General features: G+C 37.9%; 1 protein-coding gene across 19 annotated transcripts in view; it reads right to left on the bottom strand.

The window, feature by feature from the left end:
* The window catches only part of PPHLN1 (periphilin 1), a 72,619-nt gene that overhangs the window by 4,111 nt on the left and 41,063 nt on the right, over window positions 1-27,445 (bottom strand). Inside the window, exon 12 of one of the 19 annotated variants that reach the window (XM_075148062.1) lies at window positions 11,530-16,380. The exons of the other annotated variants lie outside the window; for them this stretch is intronic. Coding sequence (XP_075004163.1) covers window positions 16,372-16,380 — 9 coding nt within the window. The 3' untranslated portion in view covers window positions 11,530-16,371. Of the gene's footprint in view, window positions 1-11,529; window positions 16,381-27,445 lie in introns of those variants that run through there. 19 annotated transcript variants of the gene reach the window in all.

The following is a 27,445-nucleotide window of genomic DNA, read 5'->3' as shown; positions in this document are numbered from 1 at the left end:
CCCCAGAGCCATTATGTTTTGGGGGAAATAGTTCAAAACTTTTTTTTTCCTTACTGCATGTCTATTTGTCCTATTTTATCACCTTTGAAGTGGTCAGACCAAGGATGTGTGAATGATCTTGCACAGGTAAATGAACCTGGTAACTGTCAGTCTTCAGAGGACGCTGTGCAACACTGGCACGAGTGAAACCCTGACACTAATAGAGAACACAGACACATCGCCCCATCTTCCACGGGAAGGCATCCAAAGCTACAACTGAAGGAAATGCTCTACTTCTAATTGGTCTTCAAATTAATGGCAAATAGTGCTATCTGCTATTTCTCTCACACACCACAGAGAGCTAACCCAGATGAAATTCTCTGACCCTTAGCGTATAAATATTAGCTCAAGCTAAGCACATTTTTCTTCAAAACTTTCACAAAAGATGACTTGGAGGAGAATCAAGAGAGCCATCATTCCCACTGTGTCTGGAGTCAGAAGTCACTTTGCTGTCACCACAATCTGGAAACTAAACACCTTCATACACAAGATGAACGTTTTCAATACTTTCTGACAAAAGACTTTTAAAAAAATAGAATTGACCTAAAATAGGGGAAGAGGGCGAAGGTGGAGCAGGAAGGCAGTTCTAACAACAGAAAACAAAGGAAACAGCTCAGCTCCTCTAACAACAATTGAGCAATTTTCCCTCAACAAGCTTTCTACCCCAGCTGCTAATTCTGATCCTCCTGGTGCAATCTGCCTCCCTCTCAATTGTGCTGATAAACCTATTTGTATAGCTGCAACGTAAATTGCATCACTGAGATGATCGCTTTTAAAATTACTTCCCCCCCAATTAATATGATTCAGTGATTCAATTCTAAAACCAGATGCATCAGCACAGTTGAAAGAACTGTGAGCCACAGTCCTGAAGTGGAAATAACTTCAGAAACCAGTTCATATCTGAAGCCAGTGCACGACTAACAACCCTCAGAGAGAAGATACTGTGCTTTGCTGAAGGGAGCAGACAAGACAATTGACAAGAATGTCAATTACCGCTTAATCAACTATTTGAAAAAAATGCAATCAACTATTTGAAAAAATTGTGAAAGCACTCAGAGCCCTTGAAAAAGAGGATGGTGATGTGGCATATTAAAATCCATCTTCTCCACAGAAGAGGCAGCGGCTATTTCTGGAAAATAAGCCAAGAATGGGATGCTTAAGGAAGAAAGAAAACTGCACAAAAGACTCCAAACAAGCTAAAAAGCTCTCTGTTGGAGAAAAATACTGGAACAACTTGTGACCCAACAAGGTTTGAAAGCATCCCTATCTTTAAAATTCCAGCTGATACTGATTTTGAGCTCAGACTACGGAAAGCTCATCTGTAAACATCTGGAACTAAAACCTGAAAATGATTCCATGTGTGGGGAAAGAAGAAATAACATTTTTATATTGAAAAACAAGAAAGGGAACTATACCAAAGACATGATTATTCTGTCTGATATATATGTCAGGTAATCCTGAAAACAGCTAAAGCCATAGGGTGATCATTTACCAAGGCCATAGCATACTTTTATTCTCTGACCTAAGCTACAGCACCAGCATAATGGAAAGAACGTGTAACACTTTAGTAAGCAGATGAAGGAGAAGCAGAAACAGCTGTTCTATTCCCAAATATGGAAATATATTTGTATTTATTTTATATACACACACAATATATATATATAGTCTTGATTTTCCTACAAATTAGAAATATGTAAGCTGAATTCAGGTTCTCTTTGAAGAGTTTTCCAAAATCAGCACATCTGGCACCTGTGAGGTCGGAAGATCACAAATATGCCTTCTTTTATATTATTCTCATGGCATTTTAGCTCTTTTTATTCTTACATGATAATGGCATAGAAGCTCTGGCTGAGATCAACTCTTCACTGTGCTAGTCTCTGTATAAACACTTAGGCTTTGTCTAGACGCAAATCTAAAGGTGTGGTGCACCTGCAACATGTTAGTGAACACTCCTCATATATTTGAGAAAACTAAATAAAAATTTGCACTGTTAGAACTGTTTAAATATAACTAAAAGACATTTACTTCCAGATCTAGCTAGAACAATGGAGATGATAGTCCCTCGGGTTGGAGGTGATCACCAGTTGGAGGTTATCAAGCCCTAGAACTCACCACGTAGAACGAAACTTTTGAGAACTCCCTAATCTGCGTCTGTGAGAAGTTTTCACAATTAACCTCAAAGTGCCATCAACAGTGAATTAAATTACAATGTTGGACACTGACATGGAAGCGATGAAGGATACCGCACATTCTCTTCTCCCAGCTCAGCTTTGGACATCGACCTCTGTTGGGGAAGAAGAGGAGCAGAAGCAAGCAGGTGAGAACTGCTCACTTCTTAGACTGCTATATCCCTCCTGCAACGATCATCTAAAAATGGCCTTGGCTTAAATCAAAGAAAACATATTGAATGGCTCAGCTGATGGGTGGAAAACACTGTCACCAAAACTTGGTTGTACATCTAAACTCTGGACATGGATGAAATTATACCTAGCTAGGGAACACCTTGATGACATGTCTACTACTCACTGACAAACTCCGCATCTTTTCCTTTCTGTGCCTAGCACAGCCCCATGGTTCTTCTCCAACACTATTCCAGAGCTGCCGGTGTATTTTGCGCAACAGAGCTGTTGGACGACATAAACAGTAATGAGAACAAAAACTAGAACTTAAGATGTCCTCCCCTGCAAGTGAGTACGGTCTGCAGAAGAGTCAGAAACTTCGTCATCTTGGTCTCCAAGTCTTGCATACCTCGCTAAAAAGCAGCTCCATTTCAACAGCAAGAGTAGACACAATATTCAAAGGGGAGGAGGCCAGGAAAAACAGAGAAGTTAAAATGGAGATACTCACAACCCTTATTTCAACCCATGCACCAAGTTTCCTCAGCTTAGCTCTACAGTGTGTGCAAAGAAAGGCTTTTTAACTGCTCAAGGTGATTTAGAACAGCTAAAACTACAGTTTCTGCTCTAAGCAGCCTTGGAAGAAGAGGGAAATGAGAGAAGTTCCCTGATAATTGGAAAGACCCTCAGGAAGACTGGTCCCGCCAGGCTGCAAGTTAGCCTCTGTATCTCCCGTGTCCACAGCTGGTAGAAAATACAACTGAGTAGCAAATGAGATATGCAAATTTCTTCTCTCTGTCTCAGAAAGGACTCAACTGAATCTTCACTTCTCATTTCTGGGAGAATTGTTCTAATGAATGTGCTTTATTTTATATAAAGGTAGACAACATTAACTATCTTCTCCAACTATGGTTTTGAATGAATATGACTGTGGCACTTTTTTTGAATGCTCTTGGCTTTATGCACATGTAAAAGCCTCTTGAATAGGAATCAAGAGACTTGAGCATGCAAAGCTCAAGCAGCTTTATGCAAGAGATGGGCAAATTCATTTCAATGCAGCAGGTGGTACTTCTGCTCACAAACACGAGCAGGACCACCAGGCATGAGGAGGACCATATCCATTAAGTGGATGTGATGATCTAGCAAGTGAAATTGATGCCCATGATTTAATCTATAACTTCCAATCCCTTGCTCTTTTTCATCACAATCTTTCTTGCATTTTTGAGTATTCTTTTGATTTCATACATTTACGGATTCATCTAACACTCTCTCACCTCCACCAGCATTCCTTCTTCACAGCAACACGACGCAACTCTAAGCTCTCTGAGCAGCTCTGCACCCTATGTATACAGCCCACCATCAGTGCCTGTGAGTCAGTGCTCAGAGATGCCTGTTCTCAGCTCCTCATCCAGAAGGCCAAAGACCCTCAAGGCTCAGTTCACACGGGGGAAGGAGCTTGGGTTGTGGCTCAGAAACCACGTTAAACAGCCTGCAACCCTTAGATACTAACTCACCCTTGAGAAGATCCAACATGCCCAGCAATCACAATCTTGTATCTGTGATTCATGCAAGTATTCATTTAATATATTATCTTTCAGAAGACAGAAACTTTTCAGTTACTAAAGGCACATTTCCCACAAGTATCAAATACCCCATGCAAGGAGGAAAGAAGCAACATGCTCACTGGTAGTTGTTTGATTTCTGACAAAGGTAGAGCTTGAACTTGCAAAGCACAAGTATAGCACAAGTTTGAAAGCTGTACCACATGCCCTCCGGACACCCCATTAATGAAAGAGCAAACTGCCTGAAATCTCTGCTGCTTCAGTGACGCCCCAGGGCTCCTCTACACCAGACGGAGGTAACAGCTTTTGTTCCCCCAGCTAAACCAGGGTAGCTAGGCTGGTATAGCCCTCTGGTGGCATAAGCCAGCTTCTTATTTCCCCTCCTCAGCAGACCTGAAGTAAGTCTGACAAAGCACTCTTCTGTTAACACAGCCACATCTATGCCAGGTTTTCTGGCATGGGTAGACAGACTGTGAGGTATAATTCTTCTTGTACTCCTAACTACGAGGTATGCTAAAAGATTTTGTAATGTAGACCTAGCTCTAAGCTGACTGCATATGCAGTAAGATTTTGCATTATAATTGCGCATGTAAACTCTAGCAAATTGGGAAACTGCTATACATTGAATGACTTCAGTGCTGCTGGTATCAAAGTATTTTCCTTGCCAAAGACATCTTTTTAAAGGAATTATTACCCTCCCCAAATCACTTCTTTTTAATTTATTTACGTATTTATTTATCTTGGATTTTTCTCAACCATGCAAATTAGACTTTATTAACCTACACGAAATTTACTCTCCTCAAGTACAATAAGCTAATCCTCTACTGAAAGAGTACAGACAAATTTTCATTACTGCAGTGGCAATGTAATTGTACTGTTATGTTTATGAGTACAATATATAAATTTATAGCTCCACAGTGCAAAGAATGCTCAGAACTGTCATTAAAGCACTTGCAGACAATTCCCATGATCAAGACATTTAAAATTGGTTTTCAACCAAGATGAACTATTTTTCATGGTTACAAAAAGCTAAATTAACGTACAACAAATGTAATGCTTGGTTACAATAGTGGTATACAATTTTTAATTATAAAATATCAACAAGTCTACTGTATTCCTTTCTTAATGCACTAACAATTTTGCCTTGAATCTATGTAATAATTTCTGTACCCATTAATCAATGTGTTTATAGACCAATTAGATATTCATTGAAATGCAAATTGGGGGAAACAAGTTATTTAATCTACTATGTAATAATGAACAATTTAATGTTAATTTGCTACTTACTGAAGATATACAAAATATTAAAGTTATTTGCACTTAAATGCAATTCTGCCTCCCTTTCCATTGAAAGTTTCAAGCGCCTGGTTTAACAGATTTAATCAGCTTTCAGAACGTAAGCCCACCATTTTTGGCATCTAAATACCTGACTGAAAGGTCTGCTGGAAGTCCCTCACGTGGAATAGATGCTGATACAGCCATCATTTTAAAAGAAGCATGAATTCCGATTTGAACTCTGCTTTGCAACACGGGGGGTGGCGCGTGAGCACCGTGCAGCAGGGATGGCCTCTGTGAGCCGCAGCACCTCAGAGGAGGACCCTGGGAGAGACAGCTGAGGCCACCCGGCTCTGAACTGTAGAGGATGCTGCTCCCTGCACAGGGCTCCTTGGCACAAGGCCACGGTGTTTCTGTTCAGCTGATCTACAGCATCTTGCTTCTAGGACACAGCATCTCCTGCCTGCCTTTTTATTTATTCATTTGATTAAACTAATTTGAAAGAGGAAGATGCAGTCTAAAACAATGCCACTGCAAGGCTTCTCGCTTCATTTTAAAGTAGAGTTCTAGTACGAAAAGAGATGAAGAGTGCTCTGTAAAATTGCGGGGTGGGTGTCTATATCTGCAGCAACAAACTCTCTGCTGAGTTTACACATACATTTTAAGGCTGAAAGGAATTGAAGAGTTGGCTCGGGTCTTGAGACGCAACTCTGGTCTTTTCCATGCTGTGTAATACACTGGGAAGAAAACACGCAGGCCAAATTATTTACTTGCATGAAACCATTATTTCCAGTTTAAGCCCAAGACATCATCTGGATACTCCTTTGCTTCATATCATGCCCTTGGTGACAGCTCTGCAATTACAGTGAAGTCATGGGGTTTGCACAGGGTGGAGCCCATTGCAGCTCAGGAGAAGCCCATGACTGGCTCAGGTGTGCAATGACTGCAGCCTCATCTTCCTATGACTTCTGTTGTGCGGGGCTCTGCCCCTCAGCAATAACAACTCTAATCGTCATCTCTGTAGAGGATTGCCATCCCTCCTCAACTCCTTTCTTCTTCCCTTCACCATCCAAACAAAAAATTACACAGTCTTGTGCATTTCCTCAATGCTTATAAAGCAATCTAAAGATGGAACATACAGCTTTTGTACGAACAGAGCCAAAATAATAAAAATAAAAAGCAACTAAAAGACAAGTCCTCAACAATTGTAGTAAATGTTTACAGCTCCAGTTACACAAGAAGGACAAATCTGTAGAGCAAGGCTATATAGTTCTAAACCACAGCAAAAGCCAACCAAGTTGGTACCGTTTAGAAATCTGTTCATATGAACTATTGAACTGTCTCAGCTCTCTTTTAAGTCAAAGTGAACAGGGAAAGCATCACATACAAAGTGTTCAGCACAGTGCAAGATAAACCTTAAACTGCTATGACTTGTACTGCCTGGCAATTGAATTAATATCTGGGAAGTTCAGCAACAGTTTCATTTATGAAAACTCACATTTTCCAAATAGTTGCCCATTGCTTTAAAATTATTACAAACAAGTTTTCAATAAGAAGCAAGACATCTACTTAAAATACATTGCTAGGAAATCCACATATTTACTTTAATAATTTTTAATACGACAGTGGAGGACTTTAAGTGAATGTTTAAATGAACAAGAATTGATACACAACAAAAATGCACATGACGATACACTTCATTTAATGTAACATTTTGGCAAGAGCAAGTGCATTATTCCTTCTTCAAGAAATGTCTTGCTCAGTCAAGCAGAAGTAGCTCCCATGTGGGAGAGCAAGAACTATTATGTTACATGGTTTTACTGCAGATAATTCTTTACTAAACCAATCAGACCACATAATAACAGCATTCTAACACCAACTACAGGCCCTTGGAGACCAGTTTGTGTGTGGCCTAGATTTCATAAGCTTCTTTACAACAGATGTGTTGGATGAGGGTAGGGTTACTTCATATATTAACTTGTGTGTTCCTTAGGTAAAACAGCAGTATTAGTTTAAGTTCTACCTCTTACATATTCTTCTTATAGAAAGTGTGTGCCTTCTGCAAGCAGATGATAAATCTGCATTCAAATAATCCATAGCAATTACAATTAATTCATCAGTTTTTAAATCGCACTAGAAGTACTGATAATCTTTAAAGACATATGACACCTTTTCAGCTCACATTTAAGACAACCCAGCCACAGGTTTAAGAATGTCCAGCTACTAACAACTGTGCAGCTAAGACAAAAAATGATCTGAAAGAGCAACAATTTATATATCTATTAATTTCCCTTTGTCTACAATGATCTTCAAGTCTAGAAACTGCATTTTCATAGGACCATAAAGGAAAATAAAATCCTAAAATCTCTCCTCTCTGACGGATACTGAAAAAATCCCATTACTTGAAATGCACCAGTTCAGGATTAAACAGGAAATAATCAGCTTTATGTCAAAGGAAGGACCTCGCCCTGCAACTTTTTATTTATAAAATACTGAATTGATGGAAAGCTATTTCCTAAATCTGCTCCATGGTAAACTTATTGCTCCATCCAAAACAGGAAGGGTGAAGTTTATCTACAAAAGACTCTGTCTATGTTAATTCTCTTGCTAAAAATGCTTTAATAGCTTTCAGTTATGTCTACTGACCATAAAGGAAAGCGATATTCATTTAAGCTTCATGAGAATGGGCTGTATATTAATGGCAACAATTACATGACAAACCAATTTTCTTGTCATAAAAACACACAAATATTTTTTTACAGAAAGTACAGTAGTTTAAAATCCACATATATGGACTGTGTTGCAGTCAAGATCAGCAACGGTGTGTGAGCTTTTACGGAAAAGTGACTTCTGGTAATCTAGTTTTCCCTCAACAAAAGTCTTCACACTTCCAATTTCAACAAATATCCTCAGCTACAAATATTCTCAGATTCAACATTCTGCATTAAGAGGGCTCATTTTTATTAATGGGCAAGACAGAATTTTATCAAGAATTATTTTAGGTGTGGATCATCTATATTTTCTTCAGTGGCACAATGTAAAAAGCAGCAAGAGAAGAAAACAAACAAACAAAAAATCTTCCTTTTCCAATTAAGAGCAACTCCCAGCAGATCAGTTGCACGATTAACTGGCAGCAGCATTATTATTGTAAACTTAAAGCTAGTGGATCGATAAGTTTAAGAACCAGCCCTTAAATGAGAAGGCTTTCTCACCATCACTGCCTAAACAAAAAAGCAACAACTTTTTTTTTTTCCTTCTTTAATGGTTAAAAAAATGCTAAAGCAGGTTTGGATATGCATGCCAAAGGCTAGGTTTTTTAATCACATGTGCAGCATAAAGAAAATACTACACAAAATAAGTAAGGTACTGTATGTAATGGACAACTTTTCTGAAAAGAAAAGCAACAGCTGCAAGAAGAAAAACAATTACTTAGATTACCAACATTTTATTACTTAGTTTATGTTAAACCTTAAGGTTTCTGAAAGTTTAGAATTACTTCACACATTATATTAGCCTCACAAATCAGTTTTATTAGTGCCTCAATAACAGATCTAATTTTTTTTCATGTCCAAGTCATGGTCCTGTCTCTACCCTCTAAATAGTCACTCTCATCATGTACTTTAAGTACTCATTTCAAATATAAAATCAAATAAAGGAGAAAGTAAATTAAGGCCATGTTTTTGAAGACTTCTGTAATCTTTCCCTAGTTTGTGGATGGATATCTTTCTCCATATGCAGCTGTGACAGCAGAAAAGACTATTCCTCCTTCCCAGCTGTCACCAACCCCATGCCAGAAACCATCACCCCACTTGTTTGTGTGAGCCAGCAATATACAGGACTACTCCTAAAATTCATTTTTAGGCAAAATCACTTTGATTGGTCACATGCTAGCATATCAGTTGGGCTGCGGGGAGGAATCACCTATTCTGGGTGAGAAGGTGACAAGCAGCTGTAGGTGACATCTAAAGAGGATATTTATCTACAGCCTTACTAGTGTGTCCAGTCTCTTTGAGTTCATCTGGGACCACTCATACAACTGCTACCTAACCCAGACAGACAAAGTACATAGGATCTGTGTTTAAACGACTGCATATCTTAGCATGTATCTTCAGTCAAATACAAAATATATGAAGAAACAGAACAAAAAAGCTAGCATAATGGCTGGGGGTGGAACAGGTCAGAAAAGCTGTATGATGAAGCCTCATTTCTCATTGCAAATATATTCGTTCCTTCTGTATTTTTAGCATTCAACACCCAATCTCTCCTTCTGAATCTGTTCCCACAATTCTAGCTATTTTCACTTCAGTTTGGAAGCAGAAATCCAATCCAAAAATTGGTAAAAATAGAAAGCATGAGTTTCCCCAAAGAGAAAGCCACAAGGAGTAGAGATTGTGTTTTAGGGTTAGTAAATCATATGTCTTAGGGCAGTGATTATCAATCGTGGTTCCAAGGGAATGTAGTACGAGTTCTGCATTTACTCAATGGATACACCACTGACTGTATCCCACAATACTTGGAATTAGTTATTTGGTAAGTTTGGGTTACAGCTCGTAAGTAATATTGAGGAATCACAGCAATTAGATGGTTCAAAAAAGCTTGGGAGTCACCAATTTTTAAATTGTGAACTATTTTTCTATGTGAAAAACAAGCCTATTTTGTATTTAAAAAGATCTTTTGAGACTAAGAACATTGGCTTTCTATTTCCTCGTTACAAGCCTTTACTAATGAGATAGTTAAGCAACGCTGCAGCATTTCAGCACAAGAACTGTTACCTATCAAACTCATTAAAGGAATGTCTGCCCTGTTCAACCCAGTGTCACTGAACATTTTCCAGAAGTTGTCTGATGGGGTGAACTGACAGAGGACAGATTTGGAACGAACTTGGCAAGATATGTGAACACACTCATGACTTTTTGAAGTGTTCGCTTGTCTTCAGATTCTGGCATCTACTGAAAAGCTTTGATTCTTTTAGAGTCTAGCTTCAGTCAATCCTTATAAAAAGTATTATGACCAACAGAAGAAAACCGGGATCATCAAATACTGTTTTATATTGGTGTTTTTTGAGACAGAGTTTTTGAGAGCTTTAGCTCTGTATTCTTCAGATAGCTTAGAGCAGCTTTCTGTGATCCCTGACATCTATAAATTGTGAAAAAGGCATGATGCAACAAATTCACTAAGTCAAAAAATAACAGAGATATTTTTAGTACTCAAGAGACAAAATGCTAAGGATAGTAGAGGTCTACACTCAGTCCTCTGGGATTTACTTGATGAATTATCTTATTTATTCTAACTGTAAAACAGGGAGCCTGATTATGGTACCAGTATTTGTTTACTAGTAACAATAGTAGAGCATCATGTAAATTAACAAGTCAATGAAAAAAATTATAGCTAGAACAAATTAGCAGCTGCCCAGCAACTCTGTCAACTTCCTGCAGGTTAAAGATTTGTTGAATATCACCAGCAGCATTATGAATTGTGGTCACTTCAGAGATGCAGCAAGTTCTGCCTCTGACCAACACTCCAATGCATAGAACTTCACTCTGGCAAATCACACACACAACTAAAGGTCTGGGGGAGTTGACCTTTCAACTAAACACTTCATAAAATTTCAAATTACCACCAACACCTTGATGATTTGAAGATACCCTCAAATAATTAGGAAATGGGTTAATATCTGCAAGCATACTTACCTTGTCATATTAAACTTATCTTTAGAGATACATAGGTTATTGTTTGAATAGTCTAAAATAATTCACTTTAGGGCAGACACCAAAACAAATAATTTCAAGTCAAAAAGTTAAAATCTGGAGGAAGAGTAAGCTGATAAGGAGGTAATACAAAAGAAGAGCTAAACTAGATAATGAAACTGGAAACCACAGAACTATATATGAAAGTATTTATTGAATAAAATGTGCTGTTACAATATAAATAAAGTTTTTCATGCTGCATCTCTAAGCAGAATAATGGCTCCTGCTGATAAAGTCTACTGATGCTGGATTGATACGGTGTGTTTTGGATAAGAACAGCATGGAAAGAGAGCAGTGAAGTCTCTTTTGATAAGCAGAACTAAACAGTTTACTGCCTAAGATAAAAATAGGTTGCTAAAGGTCAAACACTTTAATGCAATAGCCAAAAGAAACAGTACCATGCCATTTACCTTTTAACCTTAACTTCATACAAGATTACCATGTGCTCTGAAAGATACAGAATAGACAGGGGTTATTCGTACAAACATATCCTGAAAAATAAGGCATTCCTCCCTTCATGCAGCCTTCCAGAACATTTTTTGTTTTGGTTTTTTTTTTTTAAAAAAAAAAAACCAAAACAGTTCATACTAATAAAGATCTGGCTAAACTACACTGTCTGGAAACACAAGTAAATGACGAAAAAAGATTTAGTTAAGATTTTATTTAGAATAGAGCAAGCCAAATTAAATAAAAAACCACAATGAAAATGAATGACATTTTCTCATTTCATTTAGAAATTCCAATGGGCTTTTTGTCTTTTAAAAATCACGTAAGGGTATAAACATTGCAAACTTTCTATTTTCAAATCAGCAGGTAAGAATTTTGCTATTTCAAGAATTAGTATCCACAAAGAATTGATTTACATGCTAAACAAAGGATTATTTCATTTGTTTGCTTATTTATTTAAGAGTACCATGGACTGTGTAGAATGATAACAGTAACTGTGTCATTAAAAAAAAAAAAAAAGAGAAAAAAGTTGCCTTCTACATGCTAAGCCAGTAGCTTACACTATTAATGAAGATAATATGAGTAACACTTTCCATTTGGTGGCTGCAATGCACTGAAACCAGATCTTAGAACTATTGCTTAGTTTTAATATGATCCATTGACTCACTTCATCGTACCTCAACTTAGTATTAACATCTCTTTCACTTGCTCACCTCTTCCCTTTGTTCTCCTTAGTTCTCCATTGCTCAAGCAAGCTACACTGTGGACAAAGCCAAATCACTCTTCCTGCTCCAAAGACCCTGCACAGTTGGCCAATACATACGTAATAATGGAACCACTACTTCCTCTGACTACCTTCACTTCTGCCACCACAATTTTATCCGAGTCCTCGCCGTTCCCTTGGCGAGTCTTCACTCAAGCTCTCTTACAACCTAGCTCTTGGAAAAATCAGAAATTCATTGAAAAATATTTCATGTCAATTGAATTATCTGAGCATCTTTGTATTACCTTGTGACATAACTGCATTTACATTTAATGCATTTCTATCAAACATGAAAACATAAACAAAAGGTATGTTTCATTACTAAATGGAAACATTATTTAAAGAACAGAAGCAAACACTGCCCACTGTATACATTACCTACATATGCACAGATGTTCTTTCAGAGCTTTAATATAATATATAATACAGCAGCTTTAAGGAATACAGTAAAAAGCTACTTGCTTACCAGTTACACGTACATGCTGAGCAATTCCTACTGGAATGAACTGCAAGCATTCCAATGAAAACTTGTATCCTTAAATGCATAAAACCCTACTTGACGCTAGACATCGAGCATTCATACTCAGTTAACATGTTAAATTACATTGCCTGTTTTAAAATCTTAGTTGATCCACAACCGACAAAAACAAGCTCAGCATTTTATCCCTAACAGACCTCCCCATATCTTAATATAATTCTTCAGCAATATGCACATATATTTTTCAAGAACACTTAGTCTTACTGTACAGAAACACTTAGTCAAACAGCAACAGACTGAAGAGAAACTGAAGCCTGAGATAAAGAAATAAGACACGAGCCATGTTACTATAAAGGCACTACTTTCAAAAATAACCAGTATCATTTTTTACAAGTTATAAGTGATCTTCGTCAATGACATAGACAGTGGGATCCAGAGCACCCTCACCAAGTTTGCAGACAACACCAAGCTGAGTGGTGTGGTCGACACACCTGAGGGACGGGATAACATCCAGAGGGACCTGGACAAGCTCGAGAAGTGGGCCCATGGGAACCTCATGAGGTTCAACAAGGCCAAGTGCAGGGTCCTGCACCTGGGTCCGGGCAACCCCCGGTGTCAATACAGGCGGGGGGATGAAGGGACTGAGAGCAGCCCTGCCCAGAAGGACTTGGGGGTACTGGTGGATGAGAAGCTGGACATGAGCCAGCAATGTGCGCTCACAGCCCAGGCGGCCAACCATATCCTGGCCTGCGTCAAAAGAAGCGTGGCCAGCAGGTCGAGGGAGGTGATTCTGCCCCTCTACTCTGCTCTGGTGAGACCCCATCTGGAGTGCTGTGTCCAGCTCTGGAGCCCTCAGCACAGGAAAGATATGGACCTGCTGGAGCGGGTCCAGAGGAGGCCACAAAAATTATAAGGGGGGTGGAATGCCTCTCCTATGAAGACAGGCTGAGAGAGTTGGGGTTATTCAGCTTGGAGAAGAGAAGGCTCCAGGGAGACCTTATTGCAGCCTATCAGTATTTAAAGAGGGCTTGTAAGAAAGATGGGGACAAACTTTTTAGCAGGAACTGTTGCGACAGGACAAGGGGGAATAGTTTTAAACTAAAAGAGGATAGATTTAGATTAGATATAAGGAAGAAATTTTTTACAATGAGGGTGGTGAAACATTGGAACAGGTTGCCCAGAGAGGTGGTAGATGCCCCATCCCTGGAAACATTCAAGGTCAGGTTGGAGGGGGCTCTGAGGAACCTGATGTAGTTGAAGATGTCCCTGCCCACGGCAGGAGGGTTGGACTAGATGACCTCTAAAGGTCCCTTCCAACCCAAACTATTCTATGATTCTATGAATCCTGCTTTTCCTAAAGGAGAAAGGATCATTTTTATGATAAATGTCATGATTCAAAAAAAGTGAACAAACTGGTCCATACGCAGAGTAAAGAAAGAGGCTTGTGTTGCAAAGCAGAGGTTACATTCTCGGAAGTCCCCAACATATAGCACAGGTCTAAGACAAGCAAGGAGTTACTTTACATTTTCACTGCACTGTCAGAAATACATATCTGCAAAAATTACGTTTCTCCCATCAATAAAAAAAATGTATTTGGATCAATATAAATGAACAAGGAGGGAATAATCTTTACAGTAGATGAGATACTTCTCATAAGAATCATTGCTCTGGCTGCTTACCATGTCATGAGTAACACCTACACAAATTAAAAGGCTCCAGAGCAAGCTCATTATAATGATACATGCTTTTCTTGGTAGCAAAAAGCCCACCCTGCTTAAAATAGAAAGGAACACACCAAAGAAACTTTGTTTTAGGAAACTTATCTGGGTCATGAGAAACTATATAATTACTTTAAACTCAAGGTTTTTTTGACCGCCCCCCATTCCCCAAATATTGGCTGACAAATGATGTAGAAGATTCACACACCAGGCATGCATATGGTATTTAACTAGTTTTTTAAAAGTCTGTCTTATCAAATCACATATAAATTCACAATTTTAGATTTATCAAATCTGGATTAGGTATGTTAATGATTCAATATTACAATCATTTTACTGTATATTTACTAGTGTAGAGATGATAATTGTCACATTTGGAATGCAGATGTAATTCTCGATCCAAAAGGAGATTGCAAGAATAACAAGACCAATAATTTTGTTGTGTGTATTATGAAACATTTCACTGTGTTATTAGAAGCACAAATCACTTATACACGGGCTCAAGAAACCAATAGCCCAAACCAAATCAAGGGTGTGTCAGACAACTTTCCAGAGTTCAGATTAAACATTTAGGTATCCTGTTACTAGAAAATCAAAGGAAAAAAAAAGCATTAACTGACCTCATGAAAAAGGAAACAGAATCTCAGAGTTTATCTTTGCTTTCGATTTTAGCAAAAACATAGTTGCAAGAAAACATCCTTCAACAGCAATATAAGAAAAAGGAAAATTGTACAGTGAGCTGTAGTTATGCCTAATAGTAAGTTTGAGAAAACCTTAAAAAAAGTATTTAAAAATTAATCAGGGCATTTTTGAGTTATGGGTAGACCTACACTTGGGTAAGCAGATTAATAGTTTCATTAAAAACAATATTCATATTATTTTATTTTTAGCTGAATTAGAAATACAGTAAAGTGAACTAAACGGACAACAGAACAATCAGCAGTGACTGACATGTTTATCAAATTCTTCAGTAAGCAATTTCAGGTACTCGATGCAGGAACGCTGCATTTCCTGCCTTACGATTGTGGCTTCCTGCAGACGCCTTGAGGGCATCCAGAGGGGAAGACACCAAGCTGGAAGCACCTGACTGCTCTCCACTTGTTTCTGGCACCAGAAATAGCAATGAGTTTTCTTGCATGATGTAGCGTCTCCACCCTCCAGCCAGGGAGAAACTCCACTGCATTTGCCCATAGGCTTCAGAGCTTCTGTGGAATTAATTCCCATCTCCACCCATGTTCCTCTTTTCCCCATCTCTTTTTTTCCCCCCCACCCTCTTGGCTGCAGCTCCTGATCTTGGCACAAATCATCTTTTTTTCAACTGCAAGTCTAGTCCCACCCTTGTTCATTGCTTCCCACACTCCCAATTCCCAACCCTACCTCTCCTGTCACCACAAATCCTTTCATCTCCTCCAGATTTCCTCCACCCTCCAATTCAGAGGTCATCTCATCCCTCTGCTAGACATAGTTGCACTCTGCCTCTTCCTCAGAAACTCTTGCATTCTTTTGTCCCTGCTTTCTGGATCCTCTCCTGTATCCAGTCCTCCTTGCATCTTCCCTTTGGCATGGTCCACCTCTCTCCACAGAGAAGGAACTTTGACAGGAAGATTCCTAACTTGAGATTGACACGCCTTCCTACACTGGTTTCTCTTCTTTCAACCGTGTGAAAAAAACTAAACTTTTGTTGAGGGTGGAGAGGTGCACCAGTCATTGCCAAGAGCTGGTGAAGGTACTGTCTCCATCCCCTTGCTGGGAGAGCTATGGGTGAGACTGCCCCACCAGCAGAAGTACTCTAATTACAGGTTTCAAAAAGGCTGCATCCAGCTCACAGGTTCCCCCAAATGAACAAAGAGACATCTTTATCTTAAATAGTAACAGAGTCTTTGTTGCAACTTCCCTTTTGGCGGCAGGTAGCAGACGCATTCAGAAGGGCATTCAGCTTTACTTCACAGTGAGTTGTGCCTTGGTGTGGGAACATTTCTCTATAATTGCACGCTTCCAGTTCTTCATCACATTAGCTGACAGGCAATAAATACATAAACCATTCAGAAATCTTTTGATCTTCATTTTCCTAAAAGTGCGAATACTTTAATGAACTGTAAGACGTTAGAGTTTTAATTAAAAGTGACCATTTAGTTCACAAAACTGAGCTATCTTACTACCAAAAATACCGGTTATTGTGACTGCTCTTTCCTCTCGAGATCTACTCAAGAACTTTAGGGGCTGGGGCAGCTGAGTACCAGCTTGGTTCACAACTAGATCAAAGATCAGCTCCAACAAGCCACTGGAAGAAGCTATTATGAGGGTGTCTACTGATGCACTAGTGCTCCCAAATGAGTAAATTCTCCAAAACATGTAGAACCAAGGCTATTGAAGTTAGAAGACAGTGATGTGTCCTAAAGGAAGAAGAGAGTTCTGGTCACAGCAGCTTTAGATAGAAATTAAACAGAAATATTTTTAAAAGTTTTATCTTCCCTATGACAAAAAAGAAACAGTTACTATGCAAATGCCAAAACTACAAAAGACTATCGCTTTCTGTAGATTTCTGCCTGATGATTAAATAACTTCGAGTGCCTAAGGCAGTGCTTTCAAGATACTAAATGTTCAGAGATGGTACTGGCTCGACACACAACATAGCGTGGGTACTCACTTGTGGCAGCAGGCATATTTAAGGCACCGTGCTGTGAATAAGAGAACTGGTTAAAGAAGTATCTGCAAACTTTTCATTCTTTTTCCTGATCTGATGCATAGCCAGGCCCCGCGAAGACTACTGTGCCAGTGCAGAGGACAGCACAGCCCAGGGACATGATTTCTTAAACTATGGTTGCCACCAAACTCTCTGTAACATGCAGCTGAGGTCTGCAATGGTGCAAGTTATTTTTTTGTTTTGTTTTGTTTTTGAAAACAACTGCAGCACCTGCTTAAGGGGACTTTCTGATGTCTAATGAGATGCAATCATATTATGGTGTTTCTCCACTGAACTCAGTTTCTGCTACTGCCTGTTTTCATAAAGCTTGTAACAACTAATCATCTTGGTTTATGCCTAAATTGAATTTAGTTGAAACCTGACAATAGAGTCAAGAGATACACAGCACAGATACTCTGCGATTGCATAAGCTAGTTTCTGCAGGAAGCCAAGTTAAAAAAAAAATGTAATAAACTGGGCAAATTTCCAGTTGAAGACGATCACTGAAAAGCTTGTGTCAGCATACCCTAATCTATTTTGATTTTGTGTTTAAAAATGCTTATGTGGAGATTTTTTATTTAGGTAGCACATGACCAAAAAGTTAATGTATAAATTATCTACTATACTAAGGTGGTGAACTGCTTGTGGGGAGTAATTATGGTCAAGTAAGTACACACAGTACCCACGTAAGTACAACATTTCATGTTGTAATGAAACCAAGTATTTAAGCTATATGGGGGGCAGAAGAGGGGGAAAGATTTCTAGCAAGCCAATTAAACCATGGAGAAACCATCTATTAAAGGTTATTAGTGTCATCAGAGCAATACTTGAAGTTCAATAGTTCAGAAAATTAATGTATAAACAGTCCTTCTCAAGAAGCTTGAGAAGCTAAAGAACCATGAACAACATGACCCACTTCATTTTGTCAATATGAAACCACAGAAGTTGAATAAGTCAAGTTGACTCTATTAGCCTTTCAAAGTCAAAGTACCAAGCTAGAACAGGCACACTACAACCTGTGTCCTGTGGGGAATCTTGGCCCCTGTTTTTCTGCTATATTTTGTGAAGCGTGCCATTAAAAGCTGTAATATCCATACTAGTGTACGTCCAGACAATCACTGAGGACTGAAAGTCACAACATCAGTGCAGATAAGAGTCAAACAAAACAGGAAAGTGTTCCTTGTGAGTCAGTGATAAATGATGATGTGCATTAGTCATTTATACCCCAAGATAAAAATATAATGTTTTTATAATCAACTTACAGAAGCAGCACATGCATAAGCAACAAAAGATTTTTTCCCATATCATTTAGGAAACTAAGTTCCCAATTCTGATGCCTTTTGGAATTATCTTTCTAAAAATAAAAAAAAAAAATCAACACATGAAAAAGAACTATAAGATTACCTTATATTTTAAAGGTCAGAGCAAATGAATACTTTCTATGCCAAGCTTTTAACATACAAACATATATAAATATTATATGCACTCAAAATAATTTGAACAAAAACCACAGAACAGTCCTCTGCAAATTGTAGTTTTTTCATTTTAAATAATTTGTCTGCTTTCCAAATGCCATCCAATTAATGGCTACCAAATCACTAATGTTGACAGAAGAGAACAAGATATTAAAAAAAAAAAAGCATGGTCTACCCATCTTTAAAACATACTGAGTTTAACCTGCTCAGTGAAGCAAATGCTTCAGAAGAAAGAACGCATCAGGCTAGGCACTGAGATACAGAATATAAAAAGAAATAGAAACTTAAGAACCAGGTGACAAATGCAACCTGTCACCAAAGTGTCTTTGGTCACAGATGATCCTATATTTATACATGAATCAGTGTTGTAAACAAATCAGATTACAAATGGATTAGAGGATTAAACTACATGCACCAGCAAAACTGTCATCTACAAAACAAGTCTCTGTTATATTAAGATCAGCCCTGCAGTCTGTAAAAGACACACGAAAAGCCATAAAACTCTAGATTCACATTTCAGCAGATTTTCCCTACCTACAGATTGTCTGTGTGATACTCTTCTGTCGCTGCCTACTCCAACCTCCTGAGGCCTGAAAGCTCGTCAGTGCTGGAGAAATGGAAACCAGCTTTCATGCCAAACACCAAGTCCCTCCTGTCACCTGCCTTCCTGCCACTACGTTTCCTTTGCCACTTACCAGGGGTTTTTGCATGTTCACTCGGTTACTACCTTCCCATCATCACATACGGTTTTATGAAACCTTTCTTTTATGACACTGTTCTCCATTTGCTCTACATACATCCTGTTTTAAGCACCACTTGGATCCCTGTTTCATCTCTAAGTCTTTCAGAAGATCAGTGCTCAGACTGTATCAGGAATACTGATGGAGCTGATGTGAAATCAGTGTTGGGGAAGGGAATAGATGCTAGACAGTAGTTCTTTGAGCTAGGGCTATTTCTGAGGCAATTTGAATTTCTGGATCTAATTATTAGGTATATGGGACTAATCCTATTCTCATTCTATTTCAATCCAGGAAGCAGCATGTTTCTCCAGCAGCAATGCTGAAATATTCCTCCAAAATTCAAAAGATGCCTTGTTCAAGAGACACTAGGTCTCTTGAAAGATACTAAGGAGTTGAAACTTCAAGCCTCAGTGCACTGAGCCAACTAAAAAAGAATTTTATCTTTCACTCTTAAAACAGTTCAAAAATGAAATCAAACACCACTACTAAAACCACCTCTCAAGTCCACCAATGCCCTTCTGTTAAAGCAAGAATAAGCTGGAGACAGAGTTGGAGAGGAGGCTCTCTCTATCCTCTAAATTAAAGTTATCAAAACCAGCAACAACAAAACACCAACAACAAAAAACACACACACACACACCCCCCAATAACCCTCACCCCCACAGAAACTACTGCCTTTATCAAAGCTCAGACTATTCATCGTTTCTGGTTTTGTCCTTCGGCTTTCTCAAGAGGCTCACCCGTGTCAGTTCTGCTTATCCTTCCAAGCACCTTAACTTCTTACAATTTTTTCAGTAGGCAATTTCTCATAATTAGTTCCCAATTATATATGAAGGCCCACACATTTTTAGAGTTTCTTCTCTTCCTAACGCCTTTTCCAATCCTGTTTACACTCATCATTTCTTGAAACTAATCTTTCTCCTTCCTAGTCTACTCAGTATTATAGTTTCCAAGTCGTCTTTCATCCTGTTAAGTTCTTCTGATTTCTTGTGACAGAACAAGAAATTTTAAATCAAGCAATCACTGCTAGCTGTTGATTGAAAAAATACTATTTAATGGACAACTCCTTAGATTTTCACTTTTTCTGACCAAGAAGTGATCTTATCTTTCAGATTTGAACAGCTAGGCACTGTTCACATTTTCTTTGGTTTTAACCAAGTCCAGCAATTTTATCAAGTACCTAACTACTAACACTCTCTCATTTAAATCTTCCAGAGTTCTGTGATGAAATTATAACACCTATAAACAATCCCCTTTAAGACTGACTGTAAGCAAACAGTCCTCTTTAAGATCATGGAATCTGCAGTCCTGCTTGGTCACATAAATGAAGTGCCACTACATCAAAACCTGTATCAATGACTAGATCTGTCAACGGGTCAGGTCCCCAGCATTCACCAACTTCAAAATAATGTGCTTAGCACAGGCCCAAACCTGTTACATTAAAAAAAACATAGGGCAAAATAAACTGTCACACACAAAATCTTCCATAGATAGATAATGATAGACAGCTAAAGGTGAATTCTATCTAATGTATTTGAGTCTCTCTAAGAATGAAAATACTCTACTGTTACTGCATACATGCTTACATTTATGGTGTTAATTTCTCTTAAAAGTATTGCTTTATGAGTGTTGCACATTAAATAACACTCGCTTTTTATCAGCTTTCCAATGAAAAAAGCTGCTGGCAAAAAGCTGAAATGTGGTAATACATTTCCTTATTAAACTATACCTTCAGGTGCTGAAGTAAAATGAGTGAGTTACACTGATTTTGCATATGCAGCAGTTTGTAATTACGAACACTGCAGTACATACCAAATAACCCATTAATGTCCATGGAAAGGGAAAAGCTAAAAAAAATGGAAAGTAAAAGACTGCAACTTGTAAAGCATGGTGACCCAAACACAAGAAAAGGAAAGTAGTTAAATTTTTCACATCCTTTCAAAAGTATCCTGCTTTAAATCAATGTATTTGTAAGGAGAATTAATGATACTATGAGAATACTGACCAAAAGCTTTTATGTTCTCCACCTTGCAGTCCCAATAAACGTGAAAACGCAGATTTCTAACAAACAGCTCAGATTTAGAAAATGGAAAAGATCACAGCACAAAAAAGACTTAAGGCAAGTGTGAACTATAAAGATGCAAATAAGCATAACAACTTAATTTATTTGATTTTGCAATGGTAAAAATTAAGGAGGTCTAGAATAAATATTAAAAGATAGTAGAAAAATCAGCAAGTCAGAATTAATATGGAAGAAAAAGTGCTTAAGAATGTGTAAAAAGTAATAAATTACTTGCCTTGTATATAAGGAGAGAGGTACTGATACAAGGAAACTAATAAACTGCAAAAGGATGAAACAAGATCATAGGCAGATGATATAATTAAGTAAAGGAATTGTCATCAATTTTTCTGAGAAGCCTAAGGCAAAATACCAAAACCTGACACAAATGTTTTCTTGATTAGGAAAAAATAAATTAACACACCTAATTACAACTTACATTTAAGTAAAATAAACATAAGCTCAGAGAAGCCATGATACATACTATGCTACCAAGCAAATTAAACTGATGATGATGATTTCATCATTAAGGCCTTGCTACTCTGTATTAAGTACAGAAGGCTTGAAAAACAACAGAAAAGCTAGGAGGGAACCAAAATCTACAGCTTCCCCATCTTTTACTCTCATCTGGCCTACTCCTGTCAGAAACAAAGCATGTCTGACCTCATCCATAATCAGAAATAATCCTCTAATGTGTTCTCTAGCTACTGTTCTAGTTCCCTCAGCTTCACTTAACTTACCTACCTCTTAACTCATATTTTAATTAGGGGATTTTTTCTAACCTAGATAATTCTGCCTGAAATGAGCAACAGCACAAGCAGACCAACAAGCTAATCTAAGGAAACAGTAATCTGTTTCCCTGGCTCAGCTGAAGTCAAAAGAAAAGGTACACCCAAGGCCAGCTTTGACGGCCTCCTTCATTCCTTCCTGGATTCCCATTAATCCTATTTATTCATTTATTTATTTTACTACAACTGCTGACATTTAAATGTTTAACACATCCAGAACTTATAAAACTTTTCTGATATACTTACCACAGTTTCTCACTAGCTTATTCCTAGCCAAGATGTGGAAGCTACCTCACATTTACATCCTCTTTCACCTTTACACTGTTGAAGCACTGTAAAACAGTTTTGTTTGAGGCAAAACAAAACTAGCAATGGACATGGGACAGGAAGGCATACAGTATACTTCCATACATTACAGAAATTGTAGCTATTTTATCACGACAGAAATGCCTGTGTATTTTCTTTATTAAATATTATGATATTAAAACCAAAACTTCCTTAACTAAATCCTCACAACGTAAAGTTTCACTTTGTGAGCTGTCAGTCTTCTCTCAGAGCAGCACCCCCAGAGAACAGAGTCCCATTAAAAAGTGTTAAATACACACAAACACAATTCAGTTATTGCTATATAGATCTTACCAGAAGAAGAGATCTGACAAAGCAGGATAATAAGAAACCGTTCTTCTGAAACTACACACACTACAACTGCTAAAACCTAACTGTTTTTCTTACTTAACTGCAACTCCTAGACCAGAGATTTAAGTAATTTACCTAAAAATGAAAAGCAGTTAGACAGCAGATCTGGAAACAGAATCTGGACAGCCTGTTGACCCAGCCACACACCCATTTTTCCTTCTTCCTATGCACTATACCTATGAAATTTCAAATGCAAGCTTTAGAAAAACCTGTGATTTTCAGCATCTTCCAGTAAGAAGGCTGTCCAATAAGTTTGTTAATACTGCTCAGGGCTGTCAACAAGTAATATTAATTTAGAAAATCAAGTAAACAAGCAATTAATCCAAATGTTTGAACTCTTAAAAGTATTATTCTGCTGAACATTTAAAAATATTGTTGAACTGAAAGCATCCAGTCAGCCAGTAAAGTAATTCCGTTAAGAAAAAAAAGCATTTATGAATGCATTAATTCCTATGCTTCCTTCTCAGATGCCAGAGCTCTGTGCTAATAGACAAATTGAGGTCTGAGTGTCAAATCTCATTCAGAAACTTACAGAGTTTTGATTTTTTGCCAAAATCAAGGAAGGTATTTGGCTCATTTAGCAAAATTTGTCTTCAGCAAATAGATTTTCAGAGGTAACCCATGTCACTTCAACTTGCATATGCAACATTTAAGAAACTGGACACATAATAATGGACTAATTAATACAATGTTGCAGACTTGATGTCTAGACAAGATAAGACATTTCAAGAATCCCTGCTACTCATTCTCATAAAGGAACAACAAAGAGATAGCCTTTTGTGTAACACCGACGCGGAATTGCTCCAACTGTGAATTTAACAGCAGGGACATATTTGTCATCACTTCCGAAAAAAAACCACACTTCAGCACATTATGTGCTAAAAGCATAAGCTGATCCTTAACTATATAAAAACAGAAACTAAACAAATCCAAAACAGTAGTTTAATGTATATTGCATGTTATTAAATGCAAAATATAAAAAAGTGCATGAAATTGTTACATCAGTAACCTATGAATTCATTGACCCTGACATGCCAATGCAAAATTCTCTGCTACACTATTCTCAATTTTTTAAACACCTATTTAATGGGCTTTTACCCCACCATTTCAAAATCGTAATTGTGGAGGAAAGAGGGAAAGACATGTTCAAAGGCATAAGGAAACACTTAGCTCAAAAAAAAAACCAAAAAACAAACCGACCAGAATGCTAATTACTTCACTATTTTTGCTTTTAAAAACTCTCCCAAGTTTTTGATTGCTTACAAACAGAACATCAAAAGCCACGTCACGGATCTAGACCCTGTACTTCACAGAACATATTAAAACATGAGACACATATTAATGCTGCAGAATTTTCATTCAGCACAAAGAGGTGCAAAGATGGAAAAGAAAATGCACCAGGATGGAAGGGATCAGTTTTCTCAGTACCTGCCGTGCAGAAGTGCCGGGAAAGATCCTGTTCTACCAACCACAAAGCGGCAGAGCCAGCAGGTCCTGGGAACTCAACCCTTCCCTGACAGCAGCTGAGCCCACTCCAGGTGGAGCAGGTCCCTCATCTCCCCAGGTGAGGCCAGCCAAAAGCAAGGGACCACAGCAAGGAGCTGGGACTCCACAGTTCAAGGACGGGGATGGGAAACTGCCAGGAGGAGCGGAGAGCAGAAACCGTGTCCTTGGTGGAAAGAAAGCATGTTCTGGAGAACAGCATGCAGGACTGACAGCCGTTGAGCTCAGAGAGAGAGCAGTGAAACACTGAAATAGGCTGTCCAGAGAAACAGTGGAGTCTCCCTCACTGGAAATATTCAAGACTCAACTTGACAGAGCCCTGAATGACATGGTCTAAGGCCCTGTTTCAAAAGAGGATTGGCCCAGGTGAGGTCCCTTCCAACCTGGACGTTTCTATGTCACTGTCACTATGCCTTTCATTTCCAAGATAAGACCAGAGACTTCCAGGATCTGCGGTCCCAGTTCAGCAATGTTCTCAAGTGCCTTTGCATCTTCAGCCATGTTTTTCCTTCTCAAGTAATACTGGCAGACTTCAAATTAAAGATATCCTTTGGAGTTCTTCTAGTTTGAGAGTCACACAGATAACCCTTGGCTCTGTTCAAACAGTGTCCGGATTCTTCCGAGCCTTTATCCATAAGCACAACTTCTATTCTCTTCTCTTCTCTTTATGTCAGCTTCAGTTAACACTTGCAAAGCAACTGCAGACTCTTAAAAGATAGTCACTAAATTGCAAACAGCAACTAGCACTTGTTTGACAATTTTTGTCCTGTCATAGTCAGCACACAAAGAATTTTATTTTTCTTCAAATTACATGATTTTACATGAATGCTCGCAGTGAGTCCCCCATCAAATAAATAATATACAAATATTTTGTTGATGAGCCAGAGCGACCATTTATAATCACATTCCATTTAAAATTCTGAATTTGGCGATTGTGTTATTGTAACTTAGAGAAAAGGTAGAGGGAACTTTACGAGAGTGATATGAGCGATACATAAGATAGGGAGATGGACTTATTTAAACAGAACACTTGTATGAATATTTCATTCAATTGCTCAAGGGATTTTTTTGTTGTTGTTTTTTCTTAAGAGACATAACAGACTAAACCACAAGCTGCTGCCCACCCCCCCGCCCCCAGGCATCAAGCTGCCTGTTTCTCTGCTGTACAGCAATGAATTTGGTCATTGCAACACACTGTACATGTTCTGTCAGCACAGTTTTTTGCCTCTGGGTTTACCTGAAATAGTACCATACTATGAAGTAAAAGTACATATTTGGAAAATTTTGCTCTTTTTCCTGGTTGGAGCTTTGGAGACAGATGGATATGGACAGGACAAAGCAAAGAGGGCTTTAACAGGAGTTTGGAACAGAAAGAATACCTGGGAATCAGGATGAGAATAAATATGAATTGAAAAGCAAACATTACTAGATTTGGTGTTCCAAGAGAAAGCAGAAAAACCTGGGAGACAGAAGCAGAATTCTAATCAAACCTCACTTTCTCAAACACTAGCTGGACCCTCATCAATTCTTAGACACACACCCAGGGGCACAATAAGTTATTTCTACCCGATCTGATTTATTTATTTATTTAAAATACTTTATTAGCTGTCCAGTGAAGACTGAAAACCAATCTTTTGGGAATCTTGCTTTGCAGAAGGATTACAGCTTCACCTTTTTTGCAGCATAACTCTTTGCAATAAGTATTTTATTTTAGTAATCCTTCCACAAAATGACATTCCAGAAATAATACATTCAAACTAGATATTCAGAAGCTATTTTAATCACCTGAACTGGAAAAAAGTCCATAGAACAAGAAATGTTTCTGCTATTTATTTCTGTCTTCAAGACAAATAATCAGAAACAAATTATATGAAAGCTTTCTTATAAATGTATTCTATATTTCATTATCAAGTCAGTCTTCATATTCCCAAAGTGTATTATAGCCTACCGTTCACTTTTAAGATTTAAATGTTACATCTATATAAACAATACAGCATGACTAGCAATAGTATTAAATTTGCACGTTAAGGAGTTAATTTTACTGTGCAAAAAAGCAGAAACATACTTTCAGTTAAACAGTAGTAAAACCAGTAAAAATTAAATTGAGAAGTTCATCCAAAGAACCTTTAGTAAGCAGTTCACCACAGGACTGCAAATTTAGTTTCCATTCCACTCTTTGCTCCCGCCCTCATTCCTTGTCAAAGATAGAGAACTCAAGCCACACAGAATTAAACCAAATTTACTTTTAGATGCTGACAACTCAAAGTCAATGGAATAGTGTACAAATTTCTACAGAGAGACTGCTTCCAGATACAGTAGGAAGATTCACAGTATTTCACAATTATGAAAATCATCAGGACTATCATAACAATAAAATTTCTGGATTTTTTTTTTTTAATTGCTGAAGCAGACGTTACTTTTAAATATTTATCTGAAAAACACATACGTCATTTTACAGTCTTAAGTTTAAACAATTAAATACATATCTTCTCTAGCTCTCAACAAATTCACAGTACCTGATTTTATAAAAAAATACGAATCTTGTTCAGTTGAATAAAATAAAATAAGATTTTGGAATGATACCAGAAGCATCTTCAATATAATTCTGTGGAAGTTGACAGCTTCAATATTCAAATCAACAACAGGAGAAACTGGTTCCATGAAATCCAAATCTTTTTAAGTTATTCCTCAGGCTTTTCTGAGCTAAGTTCCTAAAAGTATTCTACTTTACAGAACATAATATAGATTTCCTTAGAGATAAGTGCAAACCCTACCAAACACAGTAACATTAGATCATATTGCAAACAACATTTAGTTTTTATGCCCAAATTTTCATCTGTCTTCACTATAAGCCTGTCCTTAGGATCGAGGGTTAGATCTTCGTGGGAAATAAACCAATCACAGATTCACCAGCATCAGGCTAAATAATCACAATAGCTATTTTTTTTAAATCTACTCCTAGTCTTTATTTTTTTCAGTTTGTCATTCTTAAATAGTCAGAAGTTTATGCATTTGGTAGTAGCTGATTTAGGCAATGTACGATCTGGTGATCAGACACACAGGGATAAATAAACTGCATCATGACTCTCATAGTTACAGCATGCTCTGGTTAACTCCATTTGCACACATGCAAAAC

This window comes from Calonectris borealis, chromosome 1, assembly GCF_964195595.1.
Source record: "Calonectris borealis chromosome 1, bCalBor7.hap1.2, whole genome shotgun sequence".
Classification (NCBI taxonomy): domain Eukaryota; kingdom Metazoa; phylum Chordata; class Aves; order Procellariiformes; family Procellariidae; genus Calonectris; species Calonectris borealis.
The sequence above is the reverse complement of the archived record's forward strand: the minus strand, read 5'-3'. Positions and strand labels throughout refer to the sequence as shown.